Source organism: Phytophthora sojae, assembly GCF_000149755.1.
Source record: "Phytophthora sojae unplaced genomic scaffold PHYSOscaffold_12, whole genome shotgun sequence".
NCBI lineage: Eukaryota > Oomycota > Peronosporomycetes > Peronosporales > Peronosporaceae > Phytophthora > Phytophthora sojae.
In genome coordinates, this window is record NW_009258126.1 from 765,236 (window position 1) to 790,306 (window position 25,071).

General features: G+C 56.2%; 9 protein-coding genes across 9 annotated transcripts; 4 read left to right on the forward strand and 5 right to left on the reverse strand.

Annotated features, from left to right (window-relative positions):
• Positions 1-98: 98 nt before the first annotated feature.
• On the reverse strand, positions 99-3,269 carry PHYSODRAFT_528983 (hypothetical protein; the record flags this gene model as incomplete). The annotated part of the gene is made up of 4 exons (XM_009538673.1): positions 99-1,559; positions 1,643-1,762; positions 1,835-1,876; positions 1,944-3,269. 4 exons carry the CDS (start codon positions 3,267-3,269, stop codon positions 99-101), a joined length of 2,949 nt encoding a protein of 982 aa, XP_009536968.1.
• A 375-nt stretch (positions 3,270-3,644) lies between these two features.
• PHYSODRAFT_565357 (putative dimethyladenosine transferase) lies at positions 3,645-4,898 on the reverse strand (the record flags this gene model as incomplete). The annotated part of the gene is made up of 5 exons (XM_009538674.1): positions 4,385-4,898; positions 4,142-4,307; positions 3,941-4,069; positions 3,759-3,865; positions 3,645-3,687 (listed from the first exon to the last, which is right to left on the reverse strand). The coding sequence occupies exons 1-5, from the start codon at positions 4,876-4,878 to the stop codon at positions 3,645-3,647; spliced, it is 939 nt and encodes a 312-aa protein (XP_009536969.1). The 5' UTR covers positions 4,879-4,898.
• A 2,094-nt stretch (positions 4,899-6,992) lies between these two features.
• Positions 6,993-12,891, forward strand: PHYSODRAFT_348206 (hypothetical protein; the record flags this gene model as incomplete). Its single annotated transcript, XM_009538675.1, has 5 exons — positions 6,993-8,170; positions 8,253-8,516; positions 8,564-8,654; positions 10,027-10,113; positions 10,199-12,891. The coding sequence occupies 5 exons, from the start codon at positions 6,993-6,995 to the stop codon at positions 12,473-12,475; spliced, it is 3,897 nt and encodes a 1,298-aa protein (XP_009536970.1). The 3' UTR covers positions 12,476-12,891.
• A 182-nt stretch (positions 12,892-13,073) lies between these two features.
• PHYSODRAFT_340502 (hypothetical protein) lies at positions 13,074-16,001 on the reverse strand (the record flags this gene model as incomplete). Its single annotated transcript, XM_009538676.1, has 3 exons — positions 13,074-13,870; positions 13,937-14,396; positions 15,786-16,001. The coding sequence occupies 3 exons, from the start codon at positions 15,999-16,001 to the stop codon at positions 13,074-13,076; spliced, it is 1,473 nt and encodes a 490-aa protein (XP_009536971.1).
• Positions 16,002-16,086: 85 nt separating this feature from the next.
• Positions 16,087-16,653, forward strand: PHYSODRAFT_306592 (hypothetical protein; the record flags this gene model as incomplete). Its single annotated transcript, XM_009538677.1, has 1 exon — positions 16,087-16,653. The coding sequence occupies one exon, from the start codon at positions 16,087-16,089 to the stop codon at positions 16,651-16,653; it is 567 nt and encodes a 188-aa protein (XP_009536972.1).
• A 347-nt stretch (positions 16,654-17,000) lies between these two features.
• Positions 17,001-19,631, forward strand: PHYSODRAFT_527947 (hypothetical protein; the record flags this gene model as incomplete). The annotated part of the gene is made up of 2 exons (XM_009538678.1): positions 17,001-17,329; positions 17,639-19,631. The coding sequence occupies 2 exons, from the start codon at positions 17,001-17,003 to the stop codon at positions 19,629-19,631; spliced, it is 2,322 nt and encodes a 773-aa protein (XP_009536973.1).
• Positions 19,632-19,832: 201 nt separating this feature from the next.
• PHYSODRAFT_306594 (hypothetical protein) lies at positions 19,833-20,441 on the reverse strand (the record flags this gene model as incomplete). Its single annotated transcript, XM_009538679.1, has 1 exon — positions 19,833-20,441. One exon carries the CDS (start codon positions 20,439-20,441, stop codon positions 19,833-19,835), a length of 609 nt encoding a protein of 202 aa, XP_009536974.1.
• An 85-nt stretch (positions 20,442-20,526) lies between these two features.
• PHYSODRAFT_340506 (hypothetical protein) lies at positions 20,527-23,406 on the forward strand (the record flags this gene model as incomplete). Its single annotated transcript, XM_009538680.1, has 7 exons — positions 20,527-20,741; positions 20,813-20,858; positions 21,207-21,530; positions 21,557-21,783; positions 22,695-22,776; positions 22,970-23,172; positions 23,217-23,406. 7 exons carry the CDS (start codon positions 20,527-20,529, stop codon positions 23,404-23,406), a joined length of 1,287 nt encoding a protein of 428 aa, XP_009536975.1.
• A 676-nt stretch (positions 23,407-24,082) lies between these two features.
• Positions 24,083-24,793, reverse strand: PHYSODRAFT_261029 (hypothetical protein; the record flags this gene model as incomplete). The annotated part of the gene is made up of 1 exon (XM_009538681.1): positions 24,083-24,793. The coding sequence occupies one exon, from the start codon at positions 24,791-24,793 to the stop codon at positions 24,083-24,085; it is 711 nt and encodes a 236-aa protein (XP_009536976.1).
• Between the last annotated feature and the right edge of the window lie 278 nt (positions 24,794-25,071).

Below are 25,071 nucleotides of genomic sequence, written 5' to 3' on the forward strand. Positions count from 1 at the left end.
CGCTAGTGCTCCGGATGGTATCGTATTGCTTCGCAGAATAGTTTTGCATGAAGTTCAGCGGAGTTTTGCATGAAGTCCAGCGGACAAACTTAACTGAATTATGTAGCTTGAGCGACGTTTTTGGTGGCCTTGCCCATCTCAACACTTCGGGTTCTGGCAGCGAAGTTGAGCGTGCAGAAGGTTTCTTCGCTGTTGTAGTCCACCGGACTAGCGCAGGCCACCATGAGTGTCTTCGAGTCACCACCCAGCGCATCTTGGAGAAGGTACGTAAGAGACGAGTTTCTGTATGGCACGTGCTTCTGCTTACTCGCACGCGCTGCAATGACGTCCCCGAGTGCCGACAGCGACTTGTTGATGTTCTGTGCCTCCTTGAGCCGTTGGCCTTCAGCCCCTGTCTTCGAGAGTCGCTCGGAACCAGCAAGATCGACAAGGAACAGCTTGCCGCTTGCGACGACATTAGTGACAATGTTGAGGCTCTTGAGTTGGATCGAGAGGATCGAGTGGCTTCGACTACTGTGCTCGTTCATGTCCGTGGAGTGCGTGCTGCGGTTCTTATTGCCGCGCTTGATGAGCTCGAAGACTTCGTCGAGTGTTTGCACTGGGACCACTGTAAGACCTGGGACAAAGTTGCCTGTGGGGCCCTGGCGAACCTGCAGGTTCGTGTTTGCAGCGTCTTGAGCCAACAGGTCTCGGATCTGCTCGTTGTAGATTTCCATGATGCTGACAGTGATTTCGTCCTGGTACTCTTTGATACGGTCGGACTTCCGCTCGAAGAGCTCCTGCAGCGAACGCGTGTTGATGCCCGGATTTTCTGGAGGCCCCGACATGGTGAACGTCTTGCCTGACCCAGTCTGGCCGTAGGCGAAGATGCACACGCTATAGCCATCGAGAATGCTGGTGACCAGCGGCTTCACTTCTGAGAAGAGTTGGTCTTGTGTTGAGCCCATGTCGAAGACGTGGTCAAACTCCCAAGTCTTCACCTTGCCCTTCTCGCCGGTTAGTGTGATCTCTTCGGGCGTGAATTTGCAGATCATCTTGCTGCCTTGAGCAACTTCCGACTTGGATATCGGGCGCACGCGGCAAAGCACACGAATGTTGCCCTTAAGCTCCTGGACGAGGTTGAACAAGCGCTTGCGCTCCTTCATCTCCCGCTTGTAATTGTCAACAACACCGGCCATGGCATCCGCTTGCTTCTGCACGCGTTGCACGATTTTATCCGTGAGCTGCTTCGCCAAGATGGGAACCTGCTGCTGCTGCGCTGTCACTTGTGATTTCAAGGCTACAATGTCAGCACGTTGGGCGCGCAATTGCGAGCTCATGCCAGTAATAGCTGCCGTCTTGCGTTGTTGACCCTTGGATGCAACCTCCAGCTTCCGTTTGAGTTCCAAGATGGCCTTCTTCGCCTGCTCCTTGATCTTGTTGAGCTCGCCCTCGGCAGTCGCCTTGAGCTTCGCATAGCGCTCATCAGCTGCAGTTGCCTTCGCCTGGCTATCGCGCTGCTGTTGCTCCAGTTGAGCTAGAAGCTCGGCAAGGCGCGCCTCCAGATCGCTTACTTGAGACTGTAGTGGCAAACGTGCTGATGTCAGTCTCCCGTGCGAAACCAAGCCCGGCAACTCAGAGCAGCAAAATGAATTAGCTGTACCTGAAGCTCTGTTTCAAGCTTGCAAGGTCCTTGTGCAGGTCCGCTGCCCGCTTCGGATGCTGAAGCTGCCTGAGAAGCTGCCGCTGCTGCAGTAGCGATCTCCTTCTCAAGCTTCTGGATCTTCAGCATGTGGCAACGAGGTTTCATCATTAACGCAAGTTTTTCGACGAAGCTGTACTAGCACTGACGTACCGTTTTGTGGGCGTTCTGGTGCAAGGACTCAGAAGCAGAAAGCTACGAGGCAACCCTCATGGTGAATGGGCGGGAACGATATCAAATGCAAGGCATGATCACAGCGTACCTTGCTCTTCAACGCCTGGATCTCCTCCGAGCTGGTAGACGCAGAGGTTGGGGCGCTCTCCGACGCAGATGTTGGTGTCTGTGCTGGAGCAGGCGGTGGTGGCGCCGCGGACTTTATTGCGGTCAACTGCAGCTGCATCTCCTTCAACTGGCGCACCAGCTGGCGCTTCTCCGCCTCCATACTTTCAAGAGCAGCCTTGCTGACGATATTATCCGAAGAGGAGTCCAAGGGTGGAGCTGGCTTCGACTCGGTGCCGTTCGTTTTCACCCCAGCAGCCTTCTCTTTCTTGAGCGCACTGTTCTCCTCAATTAAGCGCTCCATCTCGGTCTTCATAGCGTTGATTTCAGCTTCACCGTCGTTTTCTGATGGTGTACCAGCAGCATTCAGTCGTCCGGACGATACTCGAGCCGATTCAGGAACAGTGTACGCATCGAACGTCACCCCAGCTTCGGTGAGCTTGCGTTCAAGCTCCTTGATCACGTTGGTCATGTCTTCCACCAACGCCTCCTTCTGCTGGAGTTTCTTGCTCATGGAAGTCTTGAGGATGGCAGTCTGAGACTTGCTAAGCAGCTGCAGCTTACTGAGGGATTCCTGCGCTTTTTGCTCTGCATCGCGGGCTTCTTTGAGTTCGCGCTGAAGGTCCCGGATGCGAGCTCTAGACTCATTATCGCCAGCCGCCGAGTTGTTGCTGCGCGACGAACCTCCACCGTTTGCAGCGTCGGGAGGGAGCTCTTCTTCGTCTGAGAGGCCTAACTCGTCCTGCAGTTGCTTTCTGCGCATGACGTCTTCATAGCGATCATCGTCTTCATCACCATCGCCTCGTCGGCTTCGCAGCTGCGTCCGTTGTGCAAGTCGTGGGTCATACGTCGCCGGACGAGAGAATGATGAGCTGCTGTAGCGTGACGAATAGTCTCGCCTATCGTAGTCCCGATCCCGATCATAGTCGTAGTCTCGATCGCGACGATCCCGGGTGCGATGGCGATCTCTATCACGGTCGCGGTCTCTGTCTCGATCGCGACTGCTGTCTTTATCGCGGCGTCTCTCACGGTCTCGATCGCGGCTGGTGCTGGTGCTACTTGCAGTGCTGCGTTCGTCCCAGTCCCGATCACGATCTCGACTGCTGTCCTTGTCGCGACGTCTCTCACGATCTCGATCGCGGGTGCTACTGGTGCTACTTGTGGTGCTGCGTTCGTCCCAATCGCGCTCGCGGTCTCGGTCTTTCGATCGAACTCGCTCGCTATCGCGGTGGCTGCGTTCATACCCGTAGTCGTCGTACCCTCGATCGCCATCGCGACTACCTCGTTCGCGATCGCGCTCACGCTCCATTTCTCACGGATCACTTTCAGCTCGTGTGCTTCTTCCGTCTGCTACGAGCTGTGCAGTTTGTCCGAGGTAGAAACTCCCGGTGTGGGTGACAACAGCACCAGCGAGAACGAGGCCTGGGAAGTATCTTGCTGTGGTTTCGCATCTATTTTCACGACACACGTTCAAGCATGAGCACCTCCACCTCTTCCTTTTTAGGCACATGGGATGAACAAGGATAACGGACGGACATGGGTGACATCGGTAGCAAGCAAACAGTGAAATCTATATACCGATATATGCGTGTGAATATGATAGCCAAACCGAGAGGACCGAGGCAATCGGAGCGATGACAAGACTGTTGCAGCCTGCGTGGTAAGCCAGACGACGACTGAAGATCTAGGAAAAGTGGATTTTGTTGGCGTTGAACCGCTCCAGCAGCCTAAGATCACATGAAAAGCAAGACATTAGTGTCGATTTTACAACTTCATCAAAATCAACTTTGAAACGTACAGCAAGAAATCGTCCTGGTCCATCTTGGCACCGCGCTTCTCGCCAAACTTCTCGAAAGCCAGCACCTCTTCCACCTTCTTCTTCATGTCGATGTCGCCTTCCGGAAGCTGCAACCACAACACATAAAAATATTTAATAAACGCTGGGTTTATCATGAATAGCAAAGCTTTGCATGCTCGTACCTCGTTGTTCAGCGAGCAGTACGTCTTGTAGTTCTCCTCCAAGATCTTCAGCACCGACTTGGTGACAAAGCACGAGTGCAGCGTCTTGTTCTTACGGTTGAAGATGATCTTAATCATACCATCCCACTCCTATCAATCCAAGCAGCAATACATCAGCTTTTCAACCTCAGCAGAAATATATCCACTCAAACAACAACGCACCGTAAAGTTGACCGGCGGCGGAGGGTTGCGCGGCTCAATGCGAACCACACGCGACTCGACCTTGGGCGGCGGACGGAAGTTGTTGCGTCCGACCTTCAGCAGCTGGTCCACCTTGGCGAGCAACTGCGTGTTCACCGACAAACGGCAGTACAGCTCGTCGCCAGGCCTGCCCCAATGAAAGCAACAACACCAACGTCAGCACACAATGTCCTTACTGCACCAAAAAGTCAAACTGCAACGTACTTGGCGCTGAGGCGCTTGGCGAACTCCTCCTGGAACATGACGACGGCGCAGCGGAACATGGGGCGGTGGGCCAGCAGCTTGAATACGAAGGGCGACGAGATCTGGTACGGCAGGTTGGCCACGCACACGTCGAAGAAGGGCAGCTGCACGCGCATGACGTCGCCGTGGATGATCTGCAGGTGGTTGATGTGCTCCGTGTGCTGGATGCGCTTCTGCAGCTCCGCCACCATTCGTGGGTCGAACTCCACGGCCACCACGCGCTTGGCCTGCTCCAGAAGTTTCACCGTCAGGTTACCGGTACCGGGACCGACCTCCAGACACACGTCCGTGCCGCGGATGGCGGCCTTGGCCACGATCTGCGTCACGATCATGGGGTTTTTCAGGAAATGCTGGCCCAGGTTCGTGTTGGGCGTGGCCAGCGTGCGGCCCAGCGCATTCTGCGCGGCCGAGGCGGTGCCCACGTTGCGCGCGCGTTTCTTCTTGTCCTTGGGCATGGTGCAGAGCGGCTAGAGGCGTCGAGAGAGAGGAAGAGGCGAGATGGCAATGGGTTCTGCTCCACGTCACAGATTGCTGGTGGCCATCCGACGACATCTCTGTAAAGGAACGGTAATGTGCTGTATAAGAACATCTTGTCGGACATCGAAAAGGGACAGCCTTTCAGCCAATGATATGCGAGGCGCATCCGCTTCAAGTTGGAGTGTTGGTCACTGTACATGCATGGCCGACCTTGTTACCTTGGTCTTGGTTCTCTTCCAGTGTCTCACGAAGTGGACGTCTGGGTCGGTCTTGGCCGTGAGCTTGATGGTTATTGCAGTGGGCGGCTTCCGAGCCATGCACCGTCGTCGAGGCCAGGCCAGAGCTCCGTCGTGTCTTCATTGCGCTAGTAGACTAGTCGAGCCGAGTGTGTAGCGTTTGCTGCGTGCGCGGGATCTCGATGCGACCTACGTGCAGCCCACGCGTTCCAGTTCGCGGGGTTCCAGCCGGCCGCGCAGGTTGAGGTGGTGGAGGACAGCTCTTTCCTGCGGATGGCTTGGCGCTGCAGCCGCTCCTAGCGCCCACGAAGCCGACCGAAGCGGATGAAGAGGGGCTGCACTTGAGCGATCAGATTTTGCCGCAAACGGAGCACGTCGGTCAAGTTAAAGGCTGCCAGAATGCAATGCAGGCTGGCTGAAGTTGTTGCTGTACGTCAATCAATGATGTTATGCCAGTCCGAATAATGTAGCGCGCGCCCTCCGACATGTCGCTCGCTGCTCTGCCAGCCTCGCCACGTGAGACTTCGTAGTGGCACCCAGATTGGCCCAAGCAGGAATAAGATGAGCATAGGTTCTCCGATACACGAACGCAGTACGATCGATGAGCATTTTGGTGGAGCTCCACCCGCTTCTCGCTGGCCGGCTACTTTGAAGTAGGGCGTATGAGATCCGTGTATTTGGCGTGAGTGTTGTTTGTTTACGAAGGCATCGGCGCCGAGCACTTGGACGCAGAACCATGCAGGTACACCATGCAGGAACATGCACATGCTGGGGTTGGACACAGACATTGCTGCGCACGAAAATCAAGCTACTAGCGTGTACATGTAGCTAGTCGTGGCTTGCATTGCATCCGTTGAGCAAAGTGTCGACGCCCGCCGAAGTAGACGTAGATCTGAGATGGCCTCACGGCAACTTCAACGGTTTCAACTTGACCATGCAACGTCGGCTATCCAGGCCAGGACGTGAGAAAAAATAAAAACAAATGGTGAGCTGCTTCTCGCTCGCGTCGGTGCTCCAGCTCCAGCACTGAAAGGAACTCGACACATCCAAGCTCTCTAATAGTCAGAAACTGACAAAAACCTGGTGCTTGGTTCAAGCCTTGGCTGCTTGTGCTCAGCAGAGCTGGCAGACGGCGGGAAGTTGCAGCCGCAGTGGCCCGAAGGCGGCCGAACCAAGCGAACCGCCGCCGAGAAGCGACAAACGAGCTCTTCACGCGGACCTTCTGCTTGCTTATATATCTCCGAGTTGAAGACACCCTCGTCGCCAGGATGGACTTATGCCGCTGCAGCTCCATGCAGTGGTTCAGGAAGCGCTCTGCCGAGGGCTTCTGCACCTTCACCCACATCGAAATCGAACGTAGAATGACTACCTTAGCCTGATGGGCAGGCGAATGGAGCCTTCGCTGGCTACGCGGCGCTAGCTGCATGTGAGATTCGCAATTTTCGGCTCGTTATGGTGCCGCGCTTTGGATGCAAACGCTGACTCGCAGCGCCGGCGCGAAGCCCAGCGCGGTCACCGCCACACGCGCAGCACCCAGCGGCGGGGGCGACGGCGGGTCTGCGAATCGAGTGACGAATGCTTTGAGCGCCTCGCAGCCAGCAACAGCGTGACGATGACCGCAGCGTCTTTTGCTCCAATTGTTCCAGCGCAGCTGGGGGCGCGATCCATATGCTCAGGCTGGAAGCCGATGTTGAAGTTGATCTGAGCGCAACCTACGCGAGTGGAGCTACTTAGTCGAGAACTGAGACACGGCCATACTCGCCGCAGTCATTTGATCCAAAATCGGTAACGGACGGCAACTTAAGCGCGGCGTGGAACCTTGCGCCGTTTCGGTTCAGGAGATCACGCTTGAAAAAATGCAGGGGCCACCGAGCGGCTCACTTCGCTTCCTGCGCCGCCAGCCGCACGCGAAAATCCCCGCTCCGAAGCAGCTCTCGATGGCGTCGGCGTCAAGACGGCGCGGCAGTCTCGGCGACCGCCGCGGCTTCTTCCGCCTGTGCGGCTCGCCCATCCGCACACACAAGATGGAGCTCGACTACGTCCACGGCAAGGCGCACTCGCCCACGCAGCTCCGGCCCGCCGAGCCGGCCGACGTCGACACGCCGCTCATGCAGCGCCGCCCCGGCAAGAAGGTCCTCAAGCAGAAGCAGCGCCACGCCGAGGCGGACGCCGCCATGGCGGCGCTGGCCCGCCAGCTCGGCCAGGAGGGCGGCGGATACTACGACAGCCCGCGCGCCGGTCTGTACGGCCTGGGCAGGAGCCCCGTGGGCGTCGACAGCGACGCGCCCATGTCCTGCATGGCCGACGAGGGCAGCAACAACTCCATGAGGCTGGAGGGCGCGCGGCAGGCGGGCATCCCGCTGTACCTGTCGGACTGGTTCGACCCCAACAAGGCCTCGACCCAGCGTCGCCGCCAGACGAACGTCGTCATGACGAGAGAGGAGCCCGAGTCCGAGTCATCGGCGCTCAGCAACTGCTCCGACGCCAAGGACAACAGTCAGTTCCTCAAGCCCCACCAAAACGTCGACATGGCCGACGTGGTCATCGGCCGCGTGATCGGCGAAGGCGCGTTCGGCAAGGTGTTCAAGGCCTCGTGGAAGGGTCGAGACGTGGCCGTCAAGGTGCTCATCCGCCAGAACCTGAGCGCCGACGTCGTGCGGGAGTTCGAGACGGAGGTCAAGATCATGAGCTTCCTGCACCACCCCAACATCTGCATGCTGCTTGGGGCATGTCTGGCCCCAGAGAACCGAGCTCTCGTGATCGAGCTCGTGGAGCAAGGCTCTCTCTGGGCGGTGTTGCGGACAAGACGGCGGCAGCTCACGGACGAGATGCGCGCTCGCTTCGTGCTCGATACGGCGCGTGGCATGAGCTACCTGCATCACTTCGAGCTTCCGATCCTGCATCGCGACATGAAGAGCCCCAACCTGCTCGTGGAGCGCGACTTCTCCATCAAGATCTCGGACTTTGGTCTCTCGCGCGTCAAGGCGCAGATCCAGACCATGACCGGCAACTGCGGCACTGTGCAGTGGATGGCGTACGTGACTAGCGACTCGAGCATTTCCTTGGATCTTGAAGGGGCGCTGACCTGTTTTGTTTGCTTTGTGCTCGTGCTGCAGTCCCGAGGTGCTGGGCAACCGCAAGTACACGGAGAAGGCGGACGTCTTCTCGTTCGGCATCGTAGTGTGGGAGATCTTCACGGGCCAGTGCCCGTACGACGGCATGACGCAGATCCAGGTGGCGCTGGGCGTGCTCAACCACGACCTGCGCCCGCCGATTCCGCGCTCGTGCCCGCGCTTCTTCGCGCGGCTCATCCGGTCCTGCTGGATGCGCGAGCCCAGCCTGCGCCCGTCCTTCTCGGAGCTCGTGCGCACCTTCGAGCAGTACGTCGCCGTCGCCCACCAGTAGCGGCGGCTGAGGCCGTTGGTAGGCAAGACATGAACCACGCCACTGGTACGAAGAACAAACGCAAAAACCGCCGTCGAAACGCGCCGGAGGGCGCTCAGGGTCGGAACGGAGGCGTCGACGCGCGCCAAGGATTATTATTTAGATGTCGTGCGTGTACAGATCAACCAATGCACAGTATGCACAACTCACTAAATGTACTGCAGTTGCCTTTAGCCTTTCGTTGATGGAAAGCTTCTTGCTGCTTCCAGGTCGAATAAATGAGCTCGCGACAGGATCTCGGGGGCTGCGGTCACCCCCACCTAACCTTTAGGCTAAAGGTCTGATTTGGTTGTTGACCTGAGCACCGAAGTGGTCATTCTACCTGGAAGGACCTATCCGGTTGCAGTGGGCAGCGCGGTGGGTGGCAGTCACATCCCGGGATGCTGTTGCGGGTGTGGATCCATGCCATGCAATGCAGTCCAAAGTTGATATTGGCATTTCGTGGCTATTAGCTCTGGTGGACTTGGTGGACTTGCTGCCAGCGGCGCGCCATGCACTGCAATGCAGGAATTTGGCGGGAACGGCTGCAAGAAATATCATAATACAGTACTTTAATATGCTGCTTAAGTTCGAAGCCGTATTTAAGGCTTCAAAAGAAACATTCTCCAGGAACATGGTAGCACCAACCTATTCTGCAGACTCCATGCATTTGCTAAATACCGTTGGGTGTGGCGGTCCAAGTGCGACCCCAAGTTACAGCAGCTCAAATTTTATAGTAGCGGCGTGCCTAACTGGAGTTGCGCGAAGAAAGCGTTGGCTGCACCAACTGCGGCGGGTGTCGATGCAGCAGGAGACTCCTGGCAGAAAACTATCCGCTGCGGCGTACTTGTATGGACAGCTGCACAGTTGGTAACCGCAATATTGAATAGATAACTCAATAATGCTGCGGCTACTAAGTGAAACTTGGAGGCAATGCTTCACGCTTCATGCGACTTTAGCATTCGTGTCTCGCGCAAACGAATTTCGGGACGGTCGGAGGCTTCATTTCAATTGTGCCAAAACTGGCGTCGCTGCAGGGTACAGCAGTCCAACCTTTGTATTGATCTCCTGCAACCACCTCACCGTCACTCGCAAAAGCTAAGTTCGCATGCTGCCTTAAAGTACTGATCACGTTATCTCCTCGCTGCCAAACCGTCGCGTTGTGTCACGCGCGTCTTTACAAAAGTTGCACTTGGGCCAAATAAAACCCAGTCGCATCTATAGATCGATATCCTTTGCTACTGGTTTGGATACTAAATCAATTTCAAGTATAAAATACTCCCAGCACCTAATTCCTTGTCGAAACGACACTCTTCAGCTGTACCGACCTCAAAGCTACAAATCTAATTCTAAATCCTTGGAAGCTCGGCGCTGAATTGATTGATGGCAGGACGTTCAGTATCCCTTTCTTCCTCCCGAGCAGACGCGGTCCGCTAGGAGAGGGGGAGAAGTGCTGCTTGGCCCAAGGCTCGCGGTGTCTTCCGGTGCCACCCGCGTCTGGCCTTCAGTGCAGTCGCCGACACTTGGGTGCGCTTCTCGGCGGATCCGCCCGTCGTGGAGCCGGCCTCTCTGCCCTGCAGCCTCACTCTCGAAACGTCGAGAAGGAGGAGGGGCAGCCGCTTGCTGACTACTGCTACAGTACACTGCTTGGCTGGAGTCTGCTTGGGTGGGTGGACTGATCCGCGGCCTGCCTTCCTGCCCCGACGCTCTCGGAGGGGGCGCCTACGTGCACGTCGCAAGGGAGGACGGTCACACTTCCCGACACGCCATGGACGCCAAGCGCGACGAGCTGCTGCGCCTGGTGGCCGCGCTTAGCGGCGCCTGCAAGCAGGACAAGAACGTGCTGAAGGACGGCGAGCTCGTGGACGCGCTCGAGACGTACGGCCGCCAGATCGCGCGGCTGCGCAAGCAGCAGAAGAAGCTCAAGAAGGCCCAGCAGAAGCCTGCGCCCCACGGAGGCGACAAGACGGCCAAGAAGCTCAAGGAGCAGCTGCGCGCTGGCGAGTGCAAGGCCGCGGAGGGCGTCCCCAAGCGCCGCAAGCTCTCGCTCGATGCCGAGACCAAATGCAGCAAGATGGACCCGCTCGACTACAGCCACGACCTGAGCGTCTCGTGCCTCTTCCCGTCCATCGAGCGCCAGCACAAGCCCAAGCGGGAGTCCATGGGCGAGTGGATCTCGTCCCTGCAGAGCCCCAACAAGAAGGCGGACGTCGCCTACTACCGACCCACGACCCCCACGACTGTGGCCGTGGCCGTCGAGGTGACCGAGGAGGCGGTCATGGTGAACCCTCTCAAGACGTACCAGTACAGCCACGCGCGGCGCTCCGTGTCCCCGCAGCTCAAGACCCCGCGTGCTGTGCGCGCCGCCTCGCCCTACAAGCAGATGGATCGCGCAGTCTCCCCGAGCACGGTGGATCTCTCGGCCTCGTCGACGTCCACTATGGCGTCGTACTACGACGACATGTACGACGAGTATGCCCTCTCTCCCGAGAGGATGCGGCGCTACACGCGCTCAGCCTCGGACCGCACGCCATCCTTCGAGTCGATGGACTGGACTCCGTCAGATGACGAGAGTGGCGACGAAGCCATGCAGTTCCGTAGTATTGCAGATGAAGTGGAGCAGAGGTCCCCTGTGTCGAGACTGGTGACCCACCACGCCCCCGACTCTCGTCTGAACGTCGAGGAGCTGCACTCGGAGAGTGGCAATGAAGAGTACTATTCAGCAGAGGAGGGAGAGCCCACCGCCGAGTCGTCCTCGCGCGTGGCAGCCATGCCCCTTGCGGCCAGCTCGACGGAAGTGGTCATGGAGGTGCTGTACGGCATCATGGAGCACAACGAGAACTTTAAGTGGCTGATAGACCCGGTGAACCAGGCTCGCGTGGCCAAGCTGGTCGAGTATCACTTGAAGGAACAGCAGAACGGAGCCGTGCAGTGCTGTGAAGACGAGCAGTTCATCAACGAGCTCCGCGCTCAAGTGGACGAGTTGATCCATGAGAACCTGAAGATCAAGACGGAGAATGTCCGACTCATGGGTTCTCAGTCCGCAGCTGTGGACAAGACCGTAGAGGAGCTGAAGAAGCGCCTTGCCTTAAGCGAGGAGGCTGCTAGTATGCAGGAAGGGTACCGTCGCGAAGCCGAGGCGGCCTTCCAGAGCGAGCTAGAGAGCAAGTCCAAGCTGGTGTCAAGCCTGCAGCACGACCTTCAAGAGAAGGACCTGCAGATCGCCAAGCTTCTGGAGAACGGCGCCGAGTTGCCCACAAGCAGCGACGCCACCCCTGATTCGGAGGTGGCGAGACTCAGGAACACAGTCACGGCGAAGGACCGCGAGATCTGCCGTCTCAACTTCCAGCTGTCGACGAAGCAGAAGCTCGTCGATGAGATCGCCAAGAAGGTCGTGCAGCAGCTGGAGACCTCGACGTCTTCGGGTGCAACCGTGGCTTCGCTCGTCAATGACCTCCACCTCGACATGGACATGTTCCTGTTCAAGAGCGTGGCGGAGAAGCAGGAGACGATTGATGAACTCAAGGCAGCTCTTATGTCCATGGAGCGCGAAGTAGGCGGTCTGGAGGCCCGGGTGGCCAAGAAGGCGCGCGAGACGCTGCTGCTCAAGACCAAGTTCAAGTCCATGTCTTCGCGCCTGACTGAGGCCAACGTGAATATGTCGCGCCTTCAAAGCGAGAACGACCACCTCGTGGCGTCGTTGAAGGAGAAGCAGGGCAAGATGCGCGACCTCATCGAGTTCTTGGAGAACAAGGAGAAGCAGGTCATGCACTTGGAGGAGCAGGTGAACCTGCGCCAGACCCAGCTTGAACACGTCATGACGGAGTTCGAGCAGATGCAGCGCCAGCAGAGCAGCAAGAAGAGTACGAGCAGCCGTGGGCCAGCTCACCGCAAGACAGTTGTGCATGCGCAGTAAGCTGGCCGGCTGATCACATGGACAAGCCCAAGGGCTCTATCACCTTTCGCTTAGCTCGCTCCTGCCCCGCTGCTTCTCCCTACCCAATGACGCCCCAAGAAAAATGCCAGAAGACGAGGTGCTCCTCCCACCCATTCAAGACAAACATGCAATCGCCATCGCCACCATACATCGACCCAAGCAAGAGACAGCATCATCAGAAACATTGCCAACGATCAAGATTCATGACAGACAAGACCCCGACGCCGACCGATTCGACATCGACCATTTTTTTCTACACTATTATTGATAAGTTATACGATAGGGAGAGCAGCGAACGGCTTGAGCCTGCCTGCAAGAAAGAGCGCACAGTGCTATGAGCGTTCGCTTGTCTATAGAGAGCCAGCCAAGCCTGCATGTTAGCGTGACGTTCCAAACGCAATCAATCCAACAACTCCATTGATTGGAAAAGTGTGTTTTGTGTTTGTTTTACTGTGGAAAGAAGACTTGGCATGCTGACACTCGCGCGCCTCATAAGATGAATAGCCTCACGCTACACGACACTGAAAAAAAGGCGAAAGTCTTCGTGATGCATGGCGTGGATACTTGGGGTTGGCACTTACTGCGACTTCTCGTAGACCACCCGCTTGCCGACGTCCGAGTGCTTGATCTTGCTGGAGATGAAGGCGCCTTTGCGACGCACGGGGCGGGAGGTGACCCCCAATCCGAACACGAACGTGGCGATGAAGAGCAGGAAGAGCCCCACCAGCAGCAGGACGGGGATCCACAGCGGCGCCGTGAAGAACGACGTGGCCAGGAACGGCATGATCCAGAACGGGAACGTGAACAAAGCCACCAGCATCGTGGGCACGGCGATGGCCAGGAACATGGTGAGCGCCCCAGCGGACATGATGCCCAGGACCGCAGCCAGAGCCACGCTCAGCTTGCGGTGCTTCTTGGCGAAGTCCGTGGGCAGCTGGAAGTAGCCCGACACGGCGCCACAGGCACCCGACGCCAGCGAGCACAGCATCCCCACGAAGGCGTCGCGCGCGTCCAGCAGCTTGGAGGCGCGGCCAGCTGCGCGGAAGGCCTTGCGCACAGGCGGGCCGAACCACACCTGCACCAGCACCTCGCCGCGGTTGGCTTTGAGACGCACGGGGTACTCCGTCTCGTACGTGGTCTGCTCCTGCACGATCTTGCGGACGTCGAGCGAGCCGGTACCGATGAGCTCGTCCCCGGACTCGTCCGAGTACACCTCGAAGGTGAGCGAGGCGCCCTTCTCGTGCTGGCTGGCGTCGTAGAAGAGCTCCAGCTCGTTGTTCGAGCGCTCCGTCCACTCGGGACTGGTGCCGCCCTGGAAGGCCGGGTCCGTGGTCGCCCAGACCTTGGGACTCGAGTCGTCCAGCTGCACCAGCACTGCACAAGCAAAGGTAATTAGTATAAGTGTGTACCCATATTCCATACCGGCCACTGCCGACTTACCGAAGGGGTCCTGGCGCTTGCCAAAGTCCATCGTGGGCAGGTTGCGGGCGCTCAGCACCTTGACGTGGATGGTTCCGTTCATGGCTTCGAGGATGTCGTCGCGCGTGGCTTTGGGGCTGGGCGGCAGCTTCTTGGGGCTCACGGGGAGAGGCGCCGGCTCCTTCTTGGGGCTCGGCGGCTTGGGCGTCGGCTTGGAGGGCGACGCGGGCTTGGGCGCGACGGGCGCGGGCAGGTCGGCGGCTGGCGGCGCGGCGACTTCGGGGGCCGAGTCGGACGACGAGCTGGAGCTGCTGGAGGAGGAGGAGGAGGAAAGGGCGCGGGCGGGGGCTGCAGGGGGCGTCGGGTCCTCTTGCTCTTGCTCCTGCTGCTGCTCTTGCTGCTGCGGTGGTGGCTGCTGCTGCTGGCGCTTGGACTTGCGCGCCATAAAGCTCGTGCGGATCTGGCGGCGGTTCTCGACTGGCTCGGAGAAGCTCAGGATCGCGAGTTGAAGTGCGTTTCTTACACCAGCGCGTAAGAACCGCACTTGGATTGGCTGAAACCCTGTCGCAGAGCCGCTCTGTCCTGCGAAAACTGGCCCCCACGATTCCAACGACTTCAACTTCGTCGCTGTGCGGAGTTCTTGGCAGCTAACGGCTGGAGCGTCGATGCATTAGCACGTGTCGTCACTTGGTCTCGGCTCCTTACTCGATTGCTTTGTAGGCTTACAAGAGCTAACTCAATTACTTAGACGATAGGCAACCCGGAGCGTTGCTCCGGGAGGGTACACAGGTCGGCAAATAGTTTCATGGACGATGATAACGGATAACAGTAGAGTAAATCCCAAAGTTGTGTTGTTTTTAATCCTTTTAAGGATTTTAAAAGAGCACTACCAGCCGAACTCTCTAGTTGATTCTAACGTGGGCATCTACTGCGCCTGCTTCGCAGCCGCAGCATCTGCCCGGGAATAACACCCTGGTCAGCGTCCAATGGCTGCGTTGACGCCAGCAACGAGAGCGCTATTTCATTCAGTTTGCAGGTAATAATAATGTATACTGTGCTCATTTAGTACTATGTTGTGTGCTAACGATCAGACGAGAGAGCTAGCGGAACGAAGGAGATATGTATGGTGCGCTGATCTTGACCTTTTAACTTGAGGGTAAATTGCGGAATGAGAAGTACGTTAATGTGCCAAGTCCTTGGAAGTGGGCGCTTCAACGCAGGTAAAGAAAACCTAATTCAAACGAACGATGCTCGTGTCACTGTCGAGTTGAGCTGGTTGGTTTGGCGAGAAACACGAGGTTGGGCATCTTCGGCTAAGTGATTGAGTGAGTACTGAGCAAATTGACATGTAAAAAATGCAGCCAGCAGCTAGACAAGTCATATTGGTCATCTTCAGCTAAGCTTGGTCGATTATGGCGCAAGTTGATACGCCTTCAGCGAGGCCATGACGCTCTCATAGTGTACTGGAGCGTCCGTAAGTGTTTGAACGCAGGTTTTGGTAAAGAATGAACGATTAGTATCAATCTTTGGTAAATAATGTGCATAAATCTTAGCATTTATCGACGGGTACCCGATTCCGTCAGATATTAAGCTTAAACATTACAATTAAGAAAGAGAGACCAGGTTATGTACCCGGTTTTGGAAAGTTACAAGTTTTTTGCCGGGGCCAAGCACAGGTCTTCGACCTAACTTGGGAAGTTGAATATTTTGAACCTTGCTCACAAACTCATCAACGTTTACCAGGCCTACAGACCTATGCAAGGCCGTTTTGGTGGCCTCGGTGCGTCCAAATACGCCCCCTGTATACCAACATCTAATCCTAACGTTAGTGCTATTTCTTCTGAAAGGAACATTTTGATAGTTTTCGTACCGCACGCTTGCGATTTTCGCGAGTTTGATCCCCCGTCTTCATACCCATCGCATCGTCAACAGCCTCCACCCTTGAGACCGTGTTTGGGGTGAAAATAGTCGTGCCTTCCTTGCCATTTTCCTTTGCGCCGTTCATCAAGAGTCCAATATCAGTGGTAGCTCCGATACCATCCTTCTCCTCGTCCTCTAGAACTGCCTTCGCCTCGAGGGCAGGCATCCTGTTGCTGGGTTCTTTCTCAAGCGCCTCAAAAGCATCCTCGACCCCACCGAAAGTCCTAGCAACAGTTCGGATCCAGGAGACGATGCCCAACGAAGTCTCATGCGAACGTAGATCGGTCACTATCAAGATGGAGCACAACCTCGCCGATCAACTGAACTGCATGGAGGCAACCCACAAACTTGAGCTGCAGTGCATGGTTCAGAGGCACGAGGAGTCCAGACGAGCGCTCGAGTTGGCTCGGGCAGACACGTGTAAGCTGAGAAAAGAACTTGCAGGGATCAGGGAGCAGGTCTCCCGAGTTCGCCGCCTCTTTGAGCAAGAGGGAGCAGCGCAGAATGTGGCCCTGCAGCAGATTAAGGCCTCACGGAGGAGAACTACCGGGCTGCTTGCCGTGCTCAATGGTGCGTTGGGTGGGAGGGCGGCTGTTCCTGTGAAGAAGGAAGTCCCAGAACAAACGGGAACACGATTTCAACTTGTGACAGACGCTGAGGAGGAAAAGACCGTGGATACCAAGGATTTGTTAGATCAAACCTCGCGTTCGAAACGCGAAACATTCATCAGGGCTGGGCATCCCAAACGCGCGGTACGAGTACTGTACGAGTTCCTTGCCGTTTTTGCGATTGAGGCAGACGCGAAATTGTGGCACTGATAAGTTGGTACTTTGTGGGATGCAGGGCGCAGGATTGCACTCAGAGAGACCACTGAAGCGTGTTTGTACGGGAAATCCTCGTACACGATGTGGCACGAAGTAACAAATGCCGAAGCGTCCATCATAGTGTCCTCGAATGTCCCCAGATGATGCTTTGAAATGATTATGTCTAATTCCATTTGCACCCAATGAAAACTCAATAATGTCTCCATTTTCCACCTGATTGGCGCAAACTGCGTCGCCTACCGCCTTCCAGTCAAATGTTGCCTTCCGCCTTTCAGTGCGGAATCGTATTGCTGGCTGCCAACGTATCAACGTATCAACGTACCCATTCGAGCGTAGCGACCATGGGCAAGAAGGCGCGCCAGCAGGTGCAGCAGGAGGACGACGACCTGGTGATGACCATCGCGTCGGACGACGAGCTGTCCAACGTCGAGGACAGCTCGGACTCGGAGGACGAGCAGGAGGCGGCGGAGCTCAAGAGCGCCGTGCTGAGCCGCCAGCAGCAGCGCAAGGAGGCGCAGCAGCAGCAGAAGGAGAGCGAGATCGCCGAGGACTTTGAGTTCGACGACGGCGGCGCCTTCCACACGTCGGGCGGCAGCTCGTGGGACTTCACGGCCGCCATCTCGCGCATTGACAAGATGGAGAGCGGCATCCCCACGGCCACCAAGCGCACGTCCATCCAGGCCAAGATCGAGAAGCGCCGCAAGGAGAAGGAGGCCGAGAAGCAGGCCAAGAAGGAGAAGAAGGCGGCCAAGAAGGCCAAGAAGGCCAAGAAGGAGGAGAAGGAGCAGGAGAAGGAGGAGAACAGTGGCAGTGAAGAGGAGGAGGAGGAGGATGGAGACGATGAGAACAGTGACTCTGAAGAAGAGAAGGAGGAGGAAGAGGAATCGGAGTCTTCTGACGACGAGAAGGAGGAGCAGGACGTGGAGGAGGACGACGTTGTCGTGGAGGAGGAGCGTCTCCAGTCGGCGCTCAATGACAGCAAGAAGGACCAGCAATCGCGCGAGGAGCTGGTGGACGCGCTGGAGAAGAAGAAGGCTGCCGAGTTTTTCGAGTCGGACCCTTTCGCCGCCGAGGAGTTCGCCAAGACCAGGTTTGAGACGTTCGCCGACTTGAAGCTGTCGCGCCCGATCATGCGCGCCATCTCGCACATTGGCTTCGAGAAGCCGACGCCGATTCAGCAGCGTGCCATCCCCATCGCGCTCACGGGCAAGGATATCTGTGCCAGTGCCCAGACGGGTAGTGGTAAGACCGCCGCCTTCTTGCTGCCCATTCTGGAGCGTCTGCAGTTCCGTTCGCGTCGTGTGCAGTCCACGCGCACGATGATTATCTGTCCCGTGCGTGAGCTGGCGACGCAGTGTCAGTCGATGTTCGAGCAGCTGGCGCGCTTCACGGACATTACGTGCTCGCTGGCTGTCGGTGGTTTGCCTCTGAAGGCGCAGGAAGCGGAGCTGCGCAACCGCCCGGACGTCGTGGTGTGTACCCCTGGTCGTATGATTGACCACCTGCGTAACTCCAAGAGTGTGCACATGGATGACCTGGAGATTCTCGTGCTGGATGAGGCCGATCGTCTGCTGGAGCTTGGTTTCACGGAAGAAGTGCTCGAGCTGGTGCGCATGTGTCCTGTCCAGCGCCAAACGATGCTTTTCTCGGCTACGATGACGTCGAAGGTGGACCAGCTGATTGACCTGTCGATGAAGCGCCCCGTTCGTATCAGCACGGACCCGTTGTTCGACATGGCCAAGCACCTGGTGCAGGAGTTCGTGCGTATTCGTCCGAACCGTGAGGACGACCGTGAAGCTATTCTGCTAGCGCTGTGTACGCGTACGTTCCGCACGAACACTATCGTGTTCATGGAGACCAAGTCGCACGCGCACCGTATGATGATCATTTTCGGTCTCGCAGGCATCAAGGCTGCCGAGCTTCACGGTAACCTGATGCAGAGGGAGCGTCTGGAGGCGCTTCAGAAGTTCCGCGACGGCACGGTGGACATTCTGCTGTGTACGGATATCGCTGCTCGTGGTATCGATGTTCGTGGAGTGCATGCCGTCATCAACTACGAGATGCCCAAGGACATCACGACTTACGTTCACCGTGTCGGTCGTACGGCTCGTGCTGGCCGCAACGGTCGCGCTGTCACGCTTACGAGCGAGTCTCGCCGTCTTGTTATGAAGCAGGTGTCGCGCCACTGCAAGGGATTCGTCAAGTCCCGCGCTGTGCCTGACCCCGTTATTGCGCAGTGGAAGGCCCGTATCGAGAGTATGCAGGGAGACGTGAAGCTGGTGATGCACGAGGAGACCCTCGAGAAGCGCATGCGTGAAGCCGAGAAGGAAGCGACTCGCGCTACGAATCTGCTCAAGCACCGTGACGAGATCAACTCGCGCCCGGCCCGTACGTGGTTCATGTCCGAGAAGGAGAAGAAGAACGTGAATGAGCGCGCCGAGGAGGAACGCCAGGCCAAGTTGGAAGCTGCCAAGGAAGAGGCTGAGGCGGCGGACACGATGTCGCGCGCCAAGAAGCTCAAGCTCATGAGCCACAAGAAGCGGCGGCTGTTCGAGATCCGCGAGCGTGAGGAGCGCATGCTGGCGGACTCTGCGCGCGAAGAAGAGGAAGGGAAGAAGGGCAAGAAGGCGGTGTTCACGTCGATGCACGTGGCTGGCGCCGCCAAGCGCGCGAAGAAGGCTCAGCAGGAGAAGTCCCGCTCGCGCGAGGAGGAGTCGATCGCAGAGATGCACGAGCGCAAGCGGCTCAAGCGTGAAAAGGCCCGAGCTGCGCGTAGCAGCCACGGATCGGGCGCCTTCGATGTGGACATGACCCGCGACGGCGCCCCCGCCCCGAAGCCCAGGAAGGAGCGCGACGCAAACGCTGGCAGCAACCCGTTCGAGTTCAAGGAGAAGATCACCGACTACAAGAAGCACGCCAAGAAGGGCTCGGGCTCCTTCAAGTCGAAGGCCAAGTACAAGCGGCGCAAATAGATGTAGAAGCGCCAGCTCGCTTCTGTTCTCAGCAGAAAATATACTCTCATGTATTCATTCATTTGATGAAGTTTTTCAAAGTCAGTACAGTTCGTTTATTGACGGATGCTGCGCCATGGGAGTGAAACAGGAACTGCTGGATATGCGTCTCCGTCTCCTTTGTCTTCGTCGTCGAGCCATTTGTCCTCGTACAAACACGTTTCAGTGGCCTCTCTGGGTCCAACAGCGGACCTTGCATTCAAAAAGTATCAGCGTCCAAGGAAATATCGATGTCACATTGTTGTGTATGTACAATCGTAGACTAATCCGTACCGCGCGTTTAGGATGCGGATTCTTGATCGATTTACCTTGTGTCATGCGTTTTTGACTCAATGTTTGGTTGATATCCGCGGTCTTTTCCTCCTCAGCGTCCGTCACAAGTTGAAATCGTGTTCCCGTTTGTTCTGGGACTTCCTTCTTCACAGGAACAGCCGCCCTCCCACCCAACGCACCATTGAGCACGGCAAGCAGCCCGGTAGTTCTCCTCCGTGAGGCCTTAATCTGCTGCAGGGCCACATTCTGCGCTGCTCCCTCTTGCTCAAAGAGGCGGCGAACTCGGGAGACCTGCTCCCTGATCCCTGCAAGTTCTTTTCTCAGCTTACACGTGTCTGCCCGAGCCAACTCGAGCGCTCGACTGGACTCCTCGTGCCTCTGAACCATGCACTGCAGCTCAAGTTTGTGGGTTGCCTCCATACAGTTCAGTTGATCGGCGAGGTTGTGCTCCATCTTGATAGTGACCGATCTACGTTCGCATGAGACTTCGTTGGGCATCGTCTCCTGGATCCGAACTGTTGCTAGGACTTTCGGTGGGGTCGAGGATACTTTTGAGGCGCTTGAGAAAGAGCCAAACAACAGGATGCCTGCCCTCGAGGCGAAGGCAGTTCTAGAGGACGAGGAGAAGGATGGTATCGGAGCTACCACTGATATTGGACTCTTGATGAACGGCGCAAAGGAAAATGGCAAGGAAGGCACGACTATTTTCACCCCAAACACGGTCTCAAGGGTGGAGGCTGTTGACGATGCGATGGGTATGAAGACGGGGATCAAACTCGCGAAAATCGCAAGCGTGCGGTACGAAAACTATCAAAATGTTCCTTTCAGAAGAAATAGCACTAACGTTAGGATTAGATGTTGGTATACAGGGGGCGTATTTGGACGCACCGAGGCCACCAAAACGGCCTTGCAAATGTCTGCAGGCTTGGTAAAATATTACATCGTAGTTTGTGAGCAAGATTCCAACATGTTTCAGTAATAAGTGAACGCTTCTAAATCGACTACAACCCAATCGAGCAAGGAACCGAGACCACGTGTCGGAAAATTTTCAAGAGCTTTCAACTACGCTTTTGAATTCTTGAAAAATATCTTTAGCAACGTGCTCCACTGTACGAAAGAAAGTTACTTTCCCAGATTTACCTCGACTCAGTCTGGAAATTTCATTTCAACCGTACCAACAATCCACCGATCCCGAGATGGCTTTCAAGGAGGACTTCAAAGTGACCATTCGGTTGGAAAGGAAGGGGGGCTGCCTGCGTCAAGATCAGTGAGATTCTGGCATCGGCGGACGAGTACGCAGGAGAGTACTCGTTCGGAGGTCGAGCTGATGCTCTGCCAGCTGCCCCTGGTCTTCTGGTTGAGGGGGTTGGAGCGATCTCCCTCCCGCTGGTCGAAGCGCAAGCCCAGAAGCTCATCTCAATATGTGAGAAGTCCCCCTTCGGCCACAACATGGACACGAAGCTGGACGAGAGCGTTCGGAAGAGCTGGCAACTGGCACCCGATCAAGTGGAGATCACGAACCCGCAGTGGCAGCCAGGGCTGGAGGAGCTAAGCGAGATGATTGCCACTCGACTGGGGTACAAGGGCGTTCCACTCAGTGTGTGTTGTACAAGCTGCTCGTGTATGGAGAAGGTGGACACTTCCTCAAGCACCAAGACTCGGAGAAGGAGGACGGAATGATCGCGACTCTGGTGATTCAACCGCCCAGCACGCACGAAGGGGGCGACTTTATTGTCTTTCGACATGGAGAGGTGGAACATCGCCACGATTTCGGCAAGAGCGACGGCACCGCTCCGTTCCTCTGCTGCACTATGCAGACGCGGAGCATGCACTGGAGGAAGTGACGAAGGGGTTTCGCCTCGCTTACTCTACTCCATTTGTCTCCCGAAGTCAATGCGCCATCTCCGACGAGATTCAGAGCGGACGCTTGGCGACGATCTAGCTGAAGCGATTGGTGCCATGAGAGCAAAACACGACTCATTTGCTCTGCTGTTGTCCCACGAGTACACGAAGAAGAGCATATCGGATCTGGGTACTGGAGCTCTGAAAGGAGTCGATAGTGCGAGGTTTCGGGCGCTTGAAGCCGCGAATTCCGCTGTGGATGGTAACGACATGAAACTTCGCTTCTTTATTGCAAAGCTTTCGTTTAAGGTCGACAACCGCCTGGATGAAGATGGCTGGAGCAAAGGAGGATGGGGTCACGAGCAAGCCCCGCACTAGTACACTACGAGCGGGGAGGACCTCGGTCACTGGAAAGATAAGTCTCTGAGTGAACAGCAAAACTTTTTGAACCCTGGACAAGAAACGCTGATGCAATTGCGGGAAGCCTACGGAAGTCCTGAGGACGTGTACACTGGCAACGAGGGGCAGCTCAAACGCACCTAGTATTCGCGATTCGCAGTCGTTGCATGGCCAGCCAGCCACCACGTTAAGAACGTTCTCGAATGTATCTCTGCAGATAGGAATTGATTGCCCGTCGACCGGTAGATGCTAGAACTCTACGGAGTTTTCTGAATGCGGCAAGTGGTAGATATGGTCGGGGTCCGAGGCTTTATAGAAGCTCCGGCGCTTCAGTGAGGTTTACTCGGTCTTTCTGCGAGCTACTGGCCGATGCTAACGACGTGGAACTGGCCAAGGAGTTCTTTACCGACTGTTGTCCTTCTTTGGGAAATTTACGCGACGATGAGTCTATAGTTACGTCGATCGCCCAAGTTCTCAATGCATTCGCCTGGAGTGACCTCAGTGCTGCAGGCAGAAGGTGTTCAACAATGACAAGTACTTCCTGTCGCCACGACTGGATCTGCTGCTGCAAGTGGCAGATGCGGTTGATAAGGTGAGATCTCTTCAAACTGGCCACGAAATTCGAGATGAAGTTGCATACTCGTGGACTGGTTGAGCTTTTCTGGAAGAATGTTCTCCTTCCTGCGGATGACGAAGCGTTCAAGTTGATGACCAAAAGAATCTTGGAAAAAGATGCGAGTGAACTGGGTCCATTCGTCGAGGTGTTCTCGGAGCACGTCGGCTAGGACGATACCGAGGGCAAGTTTGCTGTGCTGGATGCGATCGCTGCCAAGCGAGTGGGGTGGCTGAAACGTGCAATAGGAAAACTCGACCGAGTCGGCAAGATCTTTACGTGGAAAATGCCGTACGCGAAGCATTGGGAACGCAATTTTATTGAGGATTTCCTACGTGGACCGAAGAAAGAGATCACCACGAAGAGGAGGATGAAGTTCAGAGATATTCGCCACGCAAAGGAAACTGCTCGGGTTACAGCCACCACCAGGACGAGGCACCGTTCAACGTGGCAATCAGTGAAGAGAAAGGAAAACTGTTTTTGACGATTACCAAGACGCATGGGTGGTTCGACGGGGTCCCGAAGAGGCTGGATCAGTGCAGAGAGGAGCTGGTGCACTTGAACGAGCGCTACAACGGTGTTGCGGGCGGAAGTTCTGCGCAACACTGAGGCCTAAGTTTTGTCAAGACTGAGGTCTATCTATCGTCCTTTTGAGTGGTGGGTGCAAGTCTACCGCAACACCTAAGCAAAAAGCCGAGTTGCATCTTCAAAATTTCGTTTTTGTGTGTGATTTTTTTGTGGTGGTGGTGAGGGGGGGGGGTCGGCTTGTACAACTTTTCTAGCAGTCGAGGGAAGATTGAGGGACCAAGCTGTGCGCGAAATGGGTGACGATTCGCTGTATCAAGAGTGAGTATTGTTGAAACCTTTGTCCTCTTTCTTGAAGTTCGTGGAACGGCAAATTGCCGTCGGCAATAAACGAACTGACGGTCAGGATGTCATATAAGTTGGTAACAAGAAATTAAACCGTAAAGCTGCAATTCAATTTTTTAAGTACTCAAATGGCGATAGACACAACTATGCCGCTCGCAGTGTCTCGGTTTGCCGTTCCGACCGTGCCATCCCTGAAATTCTCCTTGAAAGCCGTCCCTGGATCGGTGGGTTGTCGATACGATTGAGATGAAACTCGCATGCATTACTCAAACGAACCCTGGTTTTCAAGAACTCACGCGTACTCGATGGGGTTGTACTACTTGGAAGTTGAAAACATGCAAAGCGCGAATAAAATGGCAGGCCCGAAGCCAATGAGAGCTAAAGCTCCTTATCTGCTGCTGGCCAACTCTGCCTTTCACACTTCAGGGCTTCCATTCATAAGCTCGGTCTCGGTGATCTCCTGCTCCAAATCCTCCAATTCCTTCTCCAACGGCTCAGAGGCCGTGATTTCCTGACCATTCGTAGTCATGGCCTCTTCCTCCGGCGTCGTCTTGACCTGGTCTTCCTCATCACGCGGCACTTGGACCTCAACATAGCCGTCGTCCTTCTCCCCTGCACGTGCGTCAACTTCGTCCGTGTCGGGAGCGGTGGTCTTCATTGGCGGTAGGGCTGGAATCGTCACCTCCTCGTCCTCATTTTCGTGCTTCGGAGAGAGCTCGTCTTCCCACGAGTTGCTCATCGGGGGCTTGAGACCGCCCTTCTTCGGCGCGGACTCGGAGAAGTAGAGGCTCCGTCCTCCCCCAACAACGCTCTCGCGAGAGTTCGGGTCGATTACGTCCCGGAAGAGCCCCAGGTCGCCGTGGTGCCACAGCTTCATGCGCACCCGGTCAAGAACCGCATCGGGGTGAAGGTACTTCACCTCGTCCTCGTATTTCGCGCATTCCTCCGTCACGTCCGTCAGTTGCTTCTTGGCGTTGCTGATCTGCTCATGCAGAGAGGTGATGGTATCCTTCAGCCCCACGTTGCTCTCCCTAATCGTCGAGACGAGGTTCGTGATCGTCGGCGACACCAGCTCAGGCGGCGGGGCGGCTTCCACAGCTCTGCGTTTACGGTCCTTGCGCTCCATGGTGAATCCCGTTCTGCCTGCCAGTTGGGGAATGCAGCAAACTACAAACTGTACGAGTTGAGGTAAAGTGACATACGGGACAAGACGCACACATTCTCTTGCTTATGTACATGGCTACAGTTAGGGCTGCAGCGACGTACCGGAATGATTTATGATCCAGTGGTCGATGGTGATTTCAGGAAGTGCATGAGATATACAGGTAGAACCTGCGCCACAGATACATGAAGAGCAAATCGATATACAAACGAATGAAATGATGCAAAGCGTACCCATGTATT